Raw genomic sequence first — 15116 nt, 5'->3', positions numbered from 1 at the left:
CTTTATATCCTATTCCATACTCTATGGCAATTTGGAGGATCAAGGACCACTCCTAAGAGCTTATTATTCAAGGTGAGCAAAATTTCAGTAGTTTTGTTTATTATTAGATGAAGACATGCTCTATGCATAGTGTCTACTGTTGTTGACACTTCAAGAATGGACCAGACAGAAGCCTCACTGCTCTGAGAAAATATCTTGGGCTTTTTGAGAGAAGGGATATGTAGCTTGTGCGTTGCAGCTAGTTAATTAGGTCGATTAAAGAATAGAGCACAATTAGGTAATATTTTTAACCTGGGTTTAGGTAAAAGACAGTAGAAGCCAGCATGCAGGCCACCTCTATAGTAGAAGAATATGCTGTACTGCTGCTGGCATCAGGACTACTTGACTGATACGATGCCAGTAATAATTTGGCAGATAAACTGTCTTAAATATCTACTGCTGGCAGCAATTTCCTTAGCACAGAAATATAATCAATGAAGTTACCTTAATGAGGTTCCCTCATAAAACAATAATCAGGATACTTGACAAGAAGTTTTCTTCAAAGGCAAGGGAGGCAAAGAGAAGAGAAAAAAAGAGAAGGAGGTGAAAATGTGAGAAGAAAGGGGAAAAGAAAGGAAAAGGCAAGAAAAAAATGAGAAAGAAAACTAATTTAATTTTTGCTGGTTTTTAATGTGTCTACTCATGGTTGCTCAAGCAAGAGGCTTTATGATACTCAGAAGGCTGAAGCCTGAAGTTAAGAAAAAAGCCCAAGAAAATTTATCAGATGGAGAACAATGCAGTTGTTGCATTGTAATTTCTGAATCATATCCCTAATCTTTATGTAAAAAAATAAGCCTTAAAGGCTTTTCTGCAATACATTTCTGGTCCCTCAGTGGACATCCTTCAAAAGTTAGGGCTGAAGGCACATGCTTGGATGGACTTGCCTAGCTTAGGAGAGAAGCCCTTGAAGCTTTCTGCCTATGTTATAGTAAGCTCAGCATCTCAGAAGGCCAATTCATCCCAGGGCATATGTCCTTCTAATTTAAGAGTTTAGATGCCTGAACTTAGGAAGAAAAATTCTGAGCCAAAGACATTTGATTTCTGTGGACATCTGTTCAGTGAGTAAATTTTAAAGACAGCTAATTCCCTTGGTAATTTGCTAGGCATTATTGTCTTCCATTTAGCATCTAAAAGGCAGTGTGAGACACAAAGACGCAGACACCATGCATGGCGTGCTGTTCAGTTCACACCAGGGCCTCTGTAGTTTTGTGTGCCACAGCCAGCTCTAGCATTCAGAAATGCCTTCTTCAGCTGCATTAAAAAAAAATCCCTCATTGTCAGCAGGCTGAACTTTAGTTAAATCAGTCTAAATTAGCCCATTTGTCACCAACTGTTGTAGAACATCTGTCACTTTGGAAATAGAGATCCCTGTAGTTTCAGGTGGAAACTTGCAGTTTTGTCTATCTTGTTTTGCTCCTGTCATGTACTGAATGCTGAACTTACAAAACCAGAAATAGGTCTGGCTTAAAAACAAGAGTTTCAGGGTCCCAGCAATGCCTGGAAGAAGAAAGTTTCTGGTGAATCTGGCCTAGGAGGACAAGGTCAGGAAAAAAACATCCTCAGGGAAAGGTGTTACACTCTGTGGATTATAAAAACAAATTTTTCAAGCTTTCCAGATGCTCTCCATTGGTTATTTTATAAAAATCAGAAACATTGGCCATTATTAACATTAATGTGTCTTATTAAAATTCTTTGCAAACTTGATGCGAACAGATGGATGATATTTTTGCTTTACACATGTATATGCCAAAGATTGCTAAGCATGGAGACTGTGAAATGAGCTTCCCGTTTTTAAGGGAATTTGAATTAATCTGTATTTTAATTGATCTGAGGAATGTTTTTCATGCATCCTTTTCCATTGTTTTTCCACAGTCCTGCAGAATTGGTTACAATGTGTCAGTTGCTTTATGAAGAAGAATTTGAAAATACTAGATGTCCAAATTAGGTGTGTGTGGTCTATTAAATTTTGCAGCATGACAAAAACTCACTTCTGCTGTTCTGCAGTAAGGATCCAAAAGTCTAGGCTAATGCTGCAGCTGTGTGGCCATTTGATATAAATATTACAGTATTTTTAAAATATAATGTGGCATTACTCTGTCATGAACTAGGTCAGATGTCCAACTTGGAGCTGACCTTTCTGAGATTTCTTTGCAGTTAGAAAAGAAAAATAAGAATCTCCAGGGAATGAGTCATCAAACTGACCTCATGGTGCTCTTCCAGTGAGATGAATCATCCCTTGGATATGCCATTTTTTCTCTGCTATCCATAGAGGATTCACAGGGGCCTAGCTCTGAACCAGATGTTCAACTTTTTACATGCCTTGTTTAGAGTAGATTAATCCCACTTACTGTGTATAGCCTTGATACAGAAGGATATAGCGTAAGGGGAGAACTCGGAGTTAGATAAAAATGCCAGCATTGTAGCAAAAAATGTTATAGAGAGTGAAAAAGAAATAAAATGGGCTTCAAATGCACTCACCTGGAACACACACACACACACATGCACACACACACACACACTGTCTGTGCAGGTCTCAGTAGAAAGTGCTTTCTTGTTAATGAGGATTACTGTGGCCAGAACATTTCAGCTTATGGCCCAACTGCTAAAGAAGTACAGGTATTGAAATCTCTGCTACAGATTTGTACCTGGAGGTATTTAGAAGATTATCAAGCAGATTACCCCTAAAAATTTGTGTCAAGTGTTCAGCACGTGAATTAATTATCTGACCAAGATACTTGTGCCAGAATGAGCTATGAAATAAAGTGTATTACTGCTGTCACACCACAAATTTATAGCACCTGATTTAAGTTCTGCAGGTAGTCTTAGTCTTGTTATGGTACTTCTTCAGTTATTTAAGGGATAAAGAGAGAAAAATCTCCACTCCTTCTTTTTATTAAATTACCTAGTTCTTCAATATTTGAATCTGTGCCTAAAATACAGATTGTTTTCCAGAATTTTGGGTAGGTCTGTGGCTTGATTTCTAAATTCTTCCACTGTGCTTCCACATCTTAATAACATGTGACACTGCTCCATGACTTTTCATTCATCTCCATTTCATTTCCTCCCAAACCACCTTTTCAGCCTAAGATTTACCAGTGTTGATCGTCATGTTTAAGGAAAATGGGAACCCTAGAGACATCTGTGTTGGTCTGTGGGCCGTTTTTAGACTACACCAAAGCTACAATTCTCTCCTCTGACTTTCTTCTCCATGCACTGTAAACTTTGTCTATTTATTGAGGTTTCGGACTATTTGGTGCAATCTCCCTTGACAACATTGTCAAAAGTACCTATAGGTGAGTGAAAATCTAAAATCCCATTCAAAAATTATTTTGATATCTCAAGAGTCAGACACACAAGGTGGTGGAAGTGTCCCAGTATACAAGTGGGTAGATTACACAGACATTGTAGTTAAGAGGAGTACCCCATGGCTGGGTACTAAGAAGATTATGACACCTACTTTTTTGGTCATTTTTGTCCATTTTACTAATTAATGACTCTTCAATGGACTTTGGTAATAGGAATCAGGGTCTATGAATCAGTTTCTTGTGTTTGTGGGGGAACAGTGGAAGGGTGGTTTTTATCGTGGAGCCCCCTGGCCAGATTGCTTCCTTGTCATGGACTCGTAGAGTCAGTAAGGTTGGAAGAGACATCCAAGATCATTGAGTCTAACCTTTGAATGAACACCACCATGCCAACTAAACCATAGCACTAACTGCCATGTCCAGTCGTTTCTTGAACACTTCAGGGATTCTGACTCCCTGGGCAGCCTGTTCCAATGCTTAACTACCCTTTCAGTGAAAAAATTCTTCCTGTTGTCCAGCGTAACCATGAACAAGGGAGGATGGCTTTAAAGTGAAAGAGAGTAGGTTTTGATTAGATATTAGGAAGAAAACCTTTACAGTGAGGATGGTGAGACACTGACACGGATTGCCCAGAGAAGTTGTGGATACCCCATCCCTGGAAGCGTGCAAGAGCAGGTTGAATAGGGCTTTGAGCAATCGGGTCCAGTGGAGGATTTCAACCTGCAGGAGGTTGAAACTAGATGATCTTTAAGCTCCCCTCCAAGCCAAACCATTCTGTGATGCTGTGGATTATGAGATTATGCAGTTTACCTGTTTAGTTTGTTGCTAAGCATCTTCAGCCCTCATTTGTGAAACAAGATGTGAAGCTAGATACAACTTTGAGCTGATTCAGTAGGCCTGTCCATTAAGAACAGAAGACTGGGGAGAAGATTGTGTGTCATGTGCCCCTCTTTGGGAACCTCTGAATTGTCACCTCGAGTTTTCCTCTCTTTTTACTTAAGGACTTCAGTGTTGTGTTAGACTACACTGACTTTTTCTCAAATAGCTGGTAGGTATCTGATATGAATTCTCACCTCATCCCCCTCCACAAAAAAAAAAAAAAAAAAATTGAAGTTAAATAATTCTGAAGGGAAAAGCATTCGCAACAGACTGAATAAAATTCTCCTCCTTTCAGGTTTCTTCATTTTCATTCTCTGATCTCTCTGGGTATGATTTAATCTGTTTTAACATTATCAGTGCCTTCACAGATAGAATCTGCGTTTTTAATATTAAAAAATTAAGAAAATGTTAAAAATCTTTTTTGAGCTTTCTTCCAAAAGTGATTGGCAGCAGTTTTGTTTTTCTCATTACAGGTTCACATCAGATGTTGCTCTCTTGCTTTAGAAAAGATAAAAATTACATTGATATAATGATGATTACTCAAATCATAGTCTTATCTGATTTGCTTTATATTCCATACTGTACTCCTTTCTCCCAATAATCCTTCCACTTTTTAGTATGTTCTCACTGTACTAAAAATGATGCCAGTTTCATTACAGTTATTGAAAACATGCTGGTTAAAATTCTCTTAGCAGTCAGGCTTTTTATATACAATCATGCTTTCCGAGTATTCTTTGAATTGCTCTGTATTAATAACAACTTTTAAAAGGATTTTCCTGCTCTTTGATTGTCCAGTCATACAGTCTTTCTTTCATTTGACAGTGATTAATTCAAAAATATGAGCTTACTTTATGTGCAAATTTTAGGTCATCATTAAGCTCTTTGAGAAAGAGATTGAGTCATATAATGTGTTTTTACATTGCAGCCCAGATCTCAGTTGGTGTCATAGAATGCCACTATAATATAAATAAAAATATTAATCATTCATGTCATTAGGTGCCACTATTACTTTCTACCTTGGTACATTTTAAAAAAAAAAAGTTACATACAAAATAACATCCACAATCCATCCATGAGCTTTTGATTAGCTCATTTAGTCACTGTGCTCTTGGCTCGTTTCTGTACTGATAATTTGTCCAGTAAAGCTCAGCTGGGTATCTATTCTTTCTCAGTTGTCCTTCCATTTTCATGTCATTAGGTGCCACTATTACTTTCTACCTTGGTACATTTTAAAAAAAAAAAAGTTACATACAAAATAACATCCACAATCCATCCATGAGCTTTTGATTAGCTCATTTAGTCACTGTGCTCTTGGCTCGTTTCNTACACATGTTCTCAAAAGCATTTCTATCCAGGATGCTGTGGCAGTGGCAGAGAACAGAGATGAAAGACTCCATTTATATTTTACCTTGCATTCTTATAGTTCCTCCCTATTTTCTGGCAGTATAACCTTTTGTGGTTGCAACTTGTAGTGTTTCACGTAGCTTATTCCTTTGTGTTTCATTTGCTTTGAATTTCTGCATTCCTTCCGTTGTCTGTAGCTTTCACTCCAACTAAAGTCAATACGAATCTTAGTATTGATGTAGCGTGGCCAGAATTTAAACAGAAGCTCTTCTTCTGTTATTTTTAAGACTTTTTTTTTTAATGTGGACCATTAAATATGCATGGTGCTTTATAGCAAAATAAAAGCACTGTCTTCCAAGAGATTTCAGTCTAAGGCCCTATTTTGACAACTCATGCCACTTGCCTGGAATTGCAGATTTCTAGATGATGACACAGGGTTCAAGGCAAAGAAGCGTATGCTCTAGTCACATGAAAATCTGTGCTTGGTTTTGAATGCTTTACTGAGTAGAGATGGAGGTAAGGGGCTGATGCTTCACAGAACAGAGCTGTAAATGTTTTGTGGAAATAAAGGATAAGGGAAGAGAATATGACATTGGGGCAAGGAAGGAAAGATGAAGGTTCCACCCAAAAGGGTTCCTGAGTTGGCTGTGCATATCACATGGTCTGCACATCTAAAACTGTTCGGACTGCTTATAAGTGATTGAATAAACCTTATAAATATGAATAATCCTATGCAACTATGACCGATTGAAATACTTACTCCCTTCATTATGCACTAGTCATGCTTCTTGTCAAATCACTGGATTTGTCCCAAATGGGGTAGTTCATGATGATGACAGAGATGTTATGGGGATGGGAAAAGAGTTTTGGAAAGGGATAGACTATGTGGTAGAGAAAGATGGACACACATAGAATGAGGGAACAAAAATACAAAAGGAAGATGAGACTGGAGGCAGTAAAAAAAGAGAGAAGAGGACAAGTCATGGCAGACAAGGTAACATAAAGTATGGAGAACTAAATGTTACCACATATGATGTCTGAGACGATTTTTTGTTTTGATTGCCAGAAGAGGCTATGGCTGTTGAAACCTCCTCATCCACCTCCCTATTCTTTTTCTTCAGCAAAACAAACTATACTATGGGCAAAACAAACATAACCCTCCTGATCTCCTAGGAACATTCTAATCTGCAAGATCTCTGTGTAATTTTTACTTAGGAAGAGTCCCTTCTCTTAATGGGACCTGCCAGAGCTTGGTCACATTTATGATGTTCCTTCATTACAGAGTTCTCTTTTTGGGCAGACTTACCAAAACCAGTTTTTCCTGCTTTTGCTATTTTTAAATCTGAGGACTGAAAATAAAAGTCTGTCTAACCATAAATAACAAAAAGAACAGCTAATTAAATGCAGTACCTTATAATCTTGTCAAGCTGATGAAGAAAGCATCATTCACTTAATCTTCCTTTGAGTTGGGATGGGAAGATTGTGTGGGTTGGGCTTTTTCTTAGGTTTTTTTCTGATTGTCAACACAAGGTCCATAAAGTCCATTCTGTAAAGTGAGATGGTGGCATTGAAAGAGCAGGTACTGTACATTTGTACCTGCCCTAGTGTGTTGTGCTGGTCTGATGTCAGGCTTCTGTTTGTTGAGAAATGACATGAAGGTGAGGCGGTCTTGTTGAGTTCAAGTGATTTATCCCATGGCACAGCACCAGCTCTTACAGTTACACTCAGCTGTCAGTTTCTTTGTTGTAAATTAAACCACGTTTCACAACCTAAAAGATTTTCAAAGCTTAAATTGGAGACAGATTTTTTAGCTAAACCTTGCAGGGCAAACTGGGCTCTCTTTAATCAAATTGCATTTTTTTTTATTTCGGAGTTTAACAGGGAGCGTTCTTCTATTTCTAGAACTACTAATTGTTGATATACATACCTCAGACAAGTTACTGTGCAGATTTCAGTATAAATACGGAAAACAGGGCATTTTTAGTATCCCCATAATGCTCCTTCTTTCACTATTACTCACTCGATTTCTTAGCCAAAAGAAGAAGAAAGGAAAACAATGGCTCCTGACACTGAGGTTTGATACTCTACAAGACCAGGGATTATAATATGTGTTGTAGTATAAGGACTTTTTCTATTCTTTGTCTGTGTGGAAGAATCTGCTTATTGTATTACGAAAAAGTATTTCTTCCTGCATCGCTCAGGTGTAGTGTTCCTGCATTCGCTCAGCCTCTTAATAACCCACGCAAGCACATGGACTAGAACCGGTCTGAGTCAGATGGAATAGGAAGGGGTATCAACCATTGACCCAGGCATACCTCCTTGTGGTCTCAAGCACTGTAGGCCTAGTCAAAGGGAAATATAGAAATAATTGAGGGAGAGGACATGCTTTCTAGTACTCTGGTAGGTGAGACAGGGTAGGTGGAAGAGGAAAACATCCTTGTTCCTCTGGTAGGTTTTGTAATTGCTCTCTGCAACGCTGACACCTCTGCATCAGAGTGAGAGCAAAAAAGGTGAGACTGCTAATAAAGGATGACCCCCCTGACTTCATCTGCAGGATTAAATTGAGCTAGGGCAGGCTTGCCCATACTGTTCAAATGTAAGAAAGCTGTTGCTCTGGGCCAGCTAGGATTTTCCCACACACTGTAGGTATAGTTCAGAGTTTGATGCAGGACAAGTAGTTTCCCAGAAAAGCATCTTTTTTTGTGGAGAGAGAAGGGTTGCTGCTGCAGGGCCACTTGGCATCTTGTGCCAGTTGGTTTCAGGGAACAAGAATGGTCCCTGGCTGGTTTTGATCACTAGTACAGATGTAGCTGTTAGGAGCAGGGCAGGTTGAGGAATGGCATCCTTGCAAGCTGACCGCCCACACAGCAAAATGATTTGGGAGATAAATCACTGGAAGCAACATTCTTTTGGTCTGTCCAAAAAGGTGGAATTTGGGGATATAATAGTGAAGTCCTCTGGTTTGCTCCTTTATCATGCTATGTCTTAACACTATGTCTTAAGGAACCTATTGGCATCCAGGCAGCATGCACACCAAACAGTAGCTTTCTTTACTCTGATGGAGTTGCAGCTGTGATTCACCTTCTTTTTTTGTACCTCTGGATTTTTTTTTTTAATTTTTTTTTAAAAACCTCAGCAAAACCAAAGTAAACAACTATGCCATTTATTTGTAGCAGGTAAGTTATTTCACACTGCTGTCAAAATCTATATCTTCATTATACAAATCTATAATGGCATTTGCTTATGTATGCTGCTGATGACCTACAGTATGCTTTACTTTAGAACCCATCCCTTGCATTATCTGCAGTCTTCTCCAGGGTGGTATTTCCAACTTTTGTTTTCCTCTGCTAGTCAAAGGCAATCACATCTGTTTCTCCCTCTGTGGCATGTGAATTGAGTCAAAGGGAGAGGCTGCAGGTTTTCAACTGTAAATGTGAGAAAGGCAAAGTCTTTTTTGAAAGTATCAGTAGCATAACCAGAAGACTGAGGGTTTGGCCCCAATTAATTAAAATAATAAATGTTTCATTACTCTGCAATCTGTCTAACATTTCTCTTACTCATGTCACGTCTTTTACCTATGTGGAATTTTAGCCTTAGACATAATGCTGAGTTCTGTTCAGTTCATTACAAATGCCTTTCAGAACTGTTGCCAGAAATATTTTCTTCCCTATCCAAAACTGACCTGAATACTCCATTCACTACGGCACCTAGCCTTGACTACTGTAATTCCTTGGTTTGCTGGGCTTGAAGCCAAATCGATTGGCAGACTGCAGCTTAGTCAGAACTCAACAACAAGGCTTCTGACCCAAACCATGCCAACTCTATATCCTCCCTGTGCTGCGAATCTATATTTGAAAAGCATGTTATGCATTTACTGTAACAGTTTCCTTTACAATGTAATTTTATGGGTAGAATTTTTCTTTTACCCTTCATGTCAACTGTCACACTCTTATAGAATTTTTCTGAGCTAAATTGCCATATATTCTACCCTTACACTTACAGTAATTTATTGCAAAGTGCTTTTCATCCTGTATCCCTAACTGGTGAAATTTGGAGAGAAATTATACATAGAATCCTATTATCTTATCTGCCAGAAAAGACTTCTGTTTTTATTTTAACATATTATTTTTCAGCTTCTATTTTGTTTCTTTTTTTAATTATAAATTATATTATATTATATATATTATAAAATAGTATGTATGGCAGCTTATAATGTAATAAGCAAAGGAAAAATTGAGTACTTCTTCTCTCCTGAACTCAAGGATAAATTTCAGCCTTCCCTCAGTCGTGTATTTAAAATAGCCTGCTTGGTAAATATAATGCAGGCTAAAAGTGTTCTCTCTACCTCTTAATCTACAGATGAGTATATGCTTTGGTTCTCATTTATTTCTATTCTTCTTTGGTAGTATAATTTTCAAATAATCTATATCAAATATTCTCTGGCCCTGGAGATATACTAGTTTTCCCTTTACTACAATCTTCTATGCAACTTCAGCAGGTGTTGTTTAAGGCACTTTTGTTGATATTCCTAGTTTTTCTGGTTGTTTTTACATTTATTCTTGATAACAACAACTTATCCCGGTAGCACCTTTTATGGCAGTAGAAACTGAGGCTTAAATATTCTTTTAATGTACTTACTATGAGCTGGCACCTGTAATAAAGTGTATAGTAGTTGCACTGCATTGACACGTGCATATCATTCTGGATTTAGTTGTTTGGGTCTTTTTAGTTATTTATAACACAGCAGAAAAGCAATTAGATAATAATCCTTTGTCTGAAACACGCCACAGAAATTACCAACCACAGAATAAGTCATTAGGAAAACTGCAATTGCTTACATCCTGTAAGTTATATTGATAGGAAAAACAATGACATGTTATGGACCCTTCCAGAACGATGCATTTTTTTAAATCCTAATTTAGTAAGGAAACAGCTTTACATGTGGTCAGTGAAAATTTGATATAGCACAGAATTCAGTAACAGATGTCTGACAGTTAATATTTCATGTTATTTAATAATTCTACTTATCAGTCACAGTTGACAGTACAATGCATCCTGGAGTTCAAGGTGCCTTAGAGAGATTGATATGACCTGTTATTTAGTTTTGGAAATTTCTTTCTAGAGATCAGGAAATAATCTGAAAACTATGGTCAGCAGCAAGACTGGGAACAATTGTTTCACTCAGATTCTGCAGATATGAGTCCAAAATTTGGGGCCTCTCTTTGCCCACGTTTTACCCAGATATAAACAAAAAATTAGTTAACTGGAGAGTTTCTCAGATACTATAAACATTTCATGGCTTCCTCTTAGGGATGAATCTACCATCCCTACAGGCTGTGTGCTGATGGATTGCTTACCCATTCAAATTCGATACTGATCAGAAGTGAGTATATTGTATCTTGTCTTCCAATTACGCAGAGCACAAGCATTATGCCAGCTTTAGGTTTCCTGGGTATCTATGGCAAAATAAACAAATCTTAGTGCAACATGAGCAAATGTGAACTGGCAGAACGGGTTTATATTGAATTGCCCTCTCATAATGTGAATACAGATTTTGATGCAATACAAAAAGATGTGAAGGCACTTTCCTGTACTGTCAAATCATGGCCTTGGCTGCTGTTTAGCTCTAATGTAATGGTTGGAGGCCTTTTATGTTGGATGTTACCTGTGGGTATTTGCAATACTTTGTAGCCTAGATAGCTGTGAATGTTGAAATGGCTGTACATACACTGACAATTTCTTTGAATAGCATACTGGGATATTGGTCTTTGATACATACTAATTTAGTATGCTCCTCTACATTTCCCTTTTTTAAAAATCCCTAGCTGCCAGTTTCATTAAGTTTCTTTAAATGCCTTGATTTTTAGCATGTGATACTCATACTATCCTACTTCCTATAGTTTGTTTAATTCCTAAAAGTTAAGTAAGTGAAGCAGATGCTTCTTCTGTTCATTTTGTCTCCTGCAGTTATACAAGAAAAACTCTTTGACATCTTCCTAGCTTGTGTTTCCATTGAGGAGAGTTTCTGAAATAGTTGGATAATGACTTTTGATAAATCTTAACACCTGTTCACATAATGGAAATTAAACACTTTAAAGTTCAAATGTTTTTCAAAATTCAGATGATCTTATTAATACTTATTAGTGGAAAATGGCAAACCAGCTCATTCTCATATCTTTGTGAATCTTTTCTACTTGAATTTCCACTTGCAAACTGAAAACAGATTGTTAATTAAGCAAAATTTTCTGAGCACCTGGGTCATCAACACAACGATAGTAATTAAATTCTAGCCGCAGTTTCTATACACATAATAATAGAGTGCTTTACCATTTTCATTCTTTTCAAATTAATTGAATAAATGTACACAGTGTAACTTCCTTGATACATCCACTCTTCAGTCCAAGCAAGTTCTAATGGGCTGAAATTATCACATCTGCCTTTAAAACTTGAATGGATTACAAATGGATCAGATCACCACAGTAATGTTGAGGCATATTCTTTAGTAAAACTGCATATACATATTAATTTAAAAGAAAATTAACTACATTTATTTTCTATGACTTTAGAAGGTAAATCATCCCTGAAAGAAAAACTTCCATATGTTATTCAAGACATTATAATCTTCCTGAATATTACAGAACCCAACAGAAGTGGTAAAAAAAAAGAGAGTAGAATAAATGTGCTCCTATTCAAATGAGTGAGGTTAATTTTCAGATCTAGAGGTGAAGATACATAACTGCTTTAGTAGGTGAGTTCACAATTTTAGCAAGGGTAGGTTGTTATGTATAATAAGATTCTCTACATCTCTGACTCAAGAAGAGTCAGAGAGCAGATACTGATCAACTCAATGAGGGACCAGATCAGAGGGCGCTAAGGCATGCCTGCCACCACTTTTCAGTGAGAGGGGTGGGTGGTGCTGCAAGCTTCAACTTTATAAAACAGGGGACATCATTTCAAGCCAGGAATATAAAGAGATAAATAGCCAAGAACCTCGTTAAAGAGTTGAAGCATTTTTCAGTTTTTCATAGTTTGGCATAGCTGCTCAATCAGGAGCACAGCCCAGGTCATTTGTAGAAAACCTGAATTTCTTGGTGGTCCTTCAGTTAATTGTGCTGAGATCAAAGCAACTTACCTGTTGGCCATTTTTAGTCAAGTCACTGTTGTGGAAAGACAATGTTGCTTCTTACTGACGTGAAGAGAAAGAAAAGAGTGTTGAGAGAAAAACTTTCTCAATTGAGGTGAACAAATAGCTAAAATCTTAAGAATCTTAATTGTCCTAGGTAATTGACCTAAATATAGATGTTTGCGTTCAAAACAAATGCATTGGAATTGAATGAAGGAAGCCCATTTCACATCTCTTCTTCATCTTATGCAAAAAAAAAAAAAGTATCTGTTCACGTACGTAACCATACATAGGCTATGGACACAGGACAGAATGATCTACCACAGGTGAGCCCATTTATATTAAATAGCAGAGAAGCAGCAGCTGCAGCCACAGAATGCAGTGTTAATGTGTGCTTTTGCCCTTCCCGTCTGCTGACAAATTCCCACTATCTGATAGTCACCCTTCAAAGCAGAGCCTGCTTGTCTTTCACACTTTCATTCGTACAGCCTGCTCTATACAGCTGCCACAGGGGAACATGTGTCAGCTTTATGTGTCGAGTTTTATTTCTATGGTCACACCCCTCTAGCCACACACGCAAAGGCATGTGCCAGCACAAGGAGTTGTAGCAGACATCAGGGGGAAGCAGCTGCATGCACGGTTTTTGGCACAGAGTTATAAGTTGCATAGACTAAAGTTATGGAGACAGACTTGAAGGGAGACATCTCCAACATTGATACAATGTAAGTACAAAAGACACATCATTGGATGGATATTGATGATGTTGTTTCAGTAATGACATCATCCATAGACTCCTAGTGTCTTTGCTTTGCTTCTCTATAGTGATCACAACATAAATTGCTTGTCTTGTTTGACTTCCTTGTTCACCAAAGTTGAGCAGATTGTCGCCGTTTTCAACGCTTCTACCAGACAAAAAGCTTGGGACCATTTCTCGAAAGCCCAGCGAAAGAACATAGACATTTGGCGAAAGCATTCTGAGGTTGGTGATTTTATTTTTACCTTCTATCCATCATCTCGCAGCTGGATTGACACAGAACGGGTGTGATTATAGCTGGACAGAGTGTATTTGGCAATATTTACAGCTACCATTTTAGCTGTTAATCAATTCGCCGTTTACAGTCTCATCTACAGTATGAATTGCTCCCATTGCTCTCATTATGATAATAGTTGTTAAATAACGTTAAGACAGAGAGCAATGTGGTTTTATTTTTCATTCAAAATTTGGGTAATCATTGGAAGATTATGTTTACTATCTAAAATAATGAACTCAAGTAGTGAAATTAGGAACGACATTTTCAACTAAGGATAGAATTAAGAATTATTCCTGAAAAAATATCTTTTTAAGAGTCATCGTTATCTGTTCTTAGAAGTATTCTATAGCACAGATTTTTTTTTCATTGTGCCATCATATGGTCACCATAAGATGACTTTGAGTGAAAATAAAATAGAAAATTTCTCTCCTAAATAATTATTTAAGTGTATTAAATCCAGAATTACAACATATTCCTTCCTATTTGTTTTATGCATATCTTTTTAAAAGTAGATACATAACTTATTCTAAATATTATGCTTGCAAAGAAGCCAATATAAATGTAATCATACTACCACACAGAGTGCATATGTGACTGTCATAAGCATAAGTGGAGGAAATGGGATTCTAACTCCCCTTGCTGCGAGTGGCAGCAAAGGAAGCACTAGACCTCATCCTGTGTTTTGGTCATCCAGCTTTCGTTTTTAATTCAGTATATACGCTATGAGCCTGTATTTTAAAAAGTAAGTACCGCTGTCTTTGTTTTCTTTCTTTCTACTTCCTTTTTTTTTTAAATATGGGCAATTTACATGCACTTGGTTTACCTTCATGTAGTACAGAGTATTACTATCACAGTCCTCTAAATGATTTTTCTCTGTCTCAGAATAAAAACTTTAGAAGGTAAGGTGCACTTATTTAATTATTTTGTAGTACACTTGTAAAATAAGTGTTGTACACTTAGTTTGAGAAACACTAAAGTGCGGTGATATAAATCATTTGGATAATGTTTTAAGTGTCCATTAACTAATGCTAAATTACAGTTGAATACCAATGACACTAAATGTAACATCCACATGAATACCAAATGAATACTTTATTATCAGTGCTATTATGGTGAATACCAAATGACTTCAATAATGGGACACTTAAAATAACATGTTAGCATAATTTATTGGTACAAACTGTATTTTGCATTTTATTCACAAATATTTCAAATATGTAGTGGATAAAGCCTTTGTTCAATTGAAAGTTGGGAAGTTGGGGGTTGATGTTTGTCTTATCTTTTAGAGACATACGAAAATATGATTTGTTAGTTCATTAATTATGTTGACTATCCCTTCTTAAAATAACTTTCTGTAAAGGGATGTGGTGTGACATTCATTTGCTGGTTTCTAAATAT

At 37.1% G+C, this 15116-nt stretch overlaps 1 protein-coding gene across 8 annotated transcripts in view; it reads left to right on the top strand.

Moving 5' to 3' along the window:
* The window catches only part of ENOX1 (ecto-NOX disulfide-thiol exchanger 1), a 365499-nt gene that overhangs the window by 285084 nt on the left and 65299 nt on the right, over positions 1–15116 (top strand). For all 8 annotated transcript variants that reach the window (XM_017815136.1, XM_017815141.1, XM_017815140.1 and 5 more), the window contains one exon: positions 13560–13666. In XM_017815136.1, the coding sequence (XP_017670625.1) occupies positions 13560–13666 (107 nt within the window). The remainder of the gene's footprint in view (positions 1–13559; positions 13667–15116) is intronic.

This window comes from Lepidothrix coronata, unplaced genomic scaffold (assembly GCF_001604755.1).
Source record: "Lepidothrix coronata isolate B3197 unplaced genomic scaffold, Lepidothrix_coronata-1.0 Scaffold48, whole genome shotgun sequence".
Lineage (NCBI taxonomy): Eukaryota > Metazoa > Chordata > Aves > Passeriformes > Pipridae > Lepidothrix > Lepidothrix coronata.
This window is presented reverse-complemented; position numbering and strand designations above follow the sequence as displayed.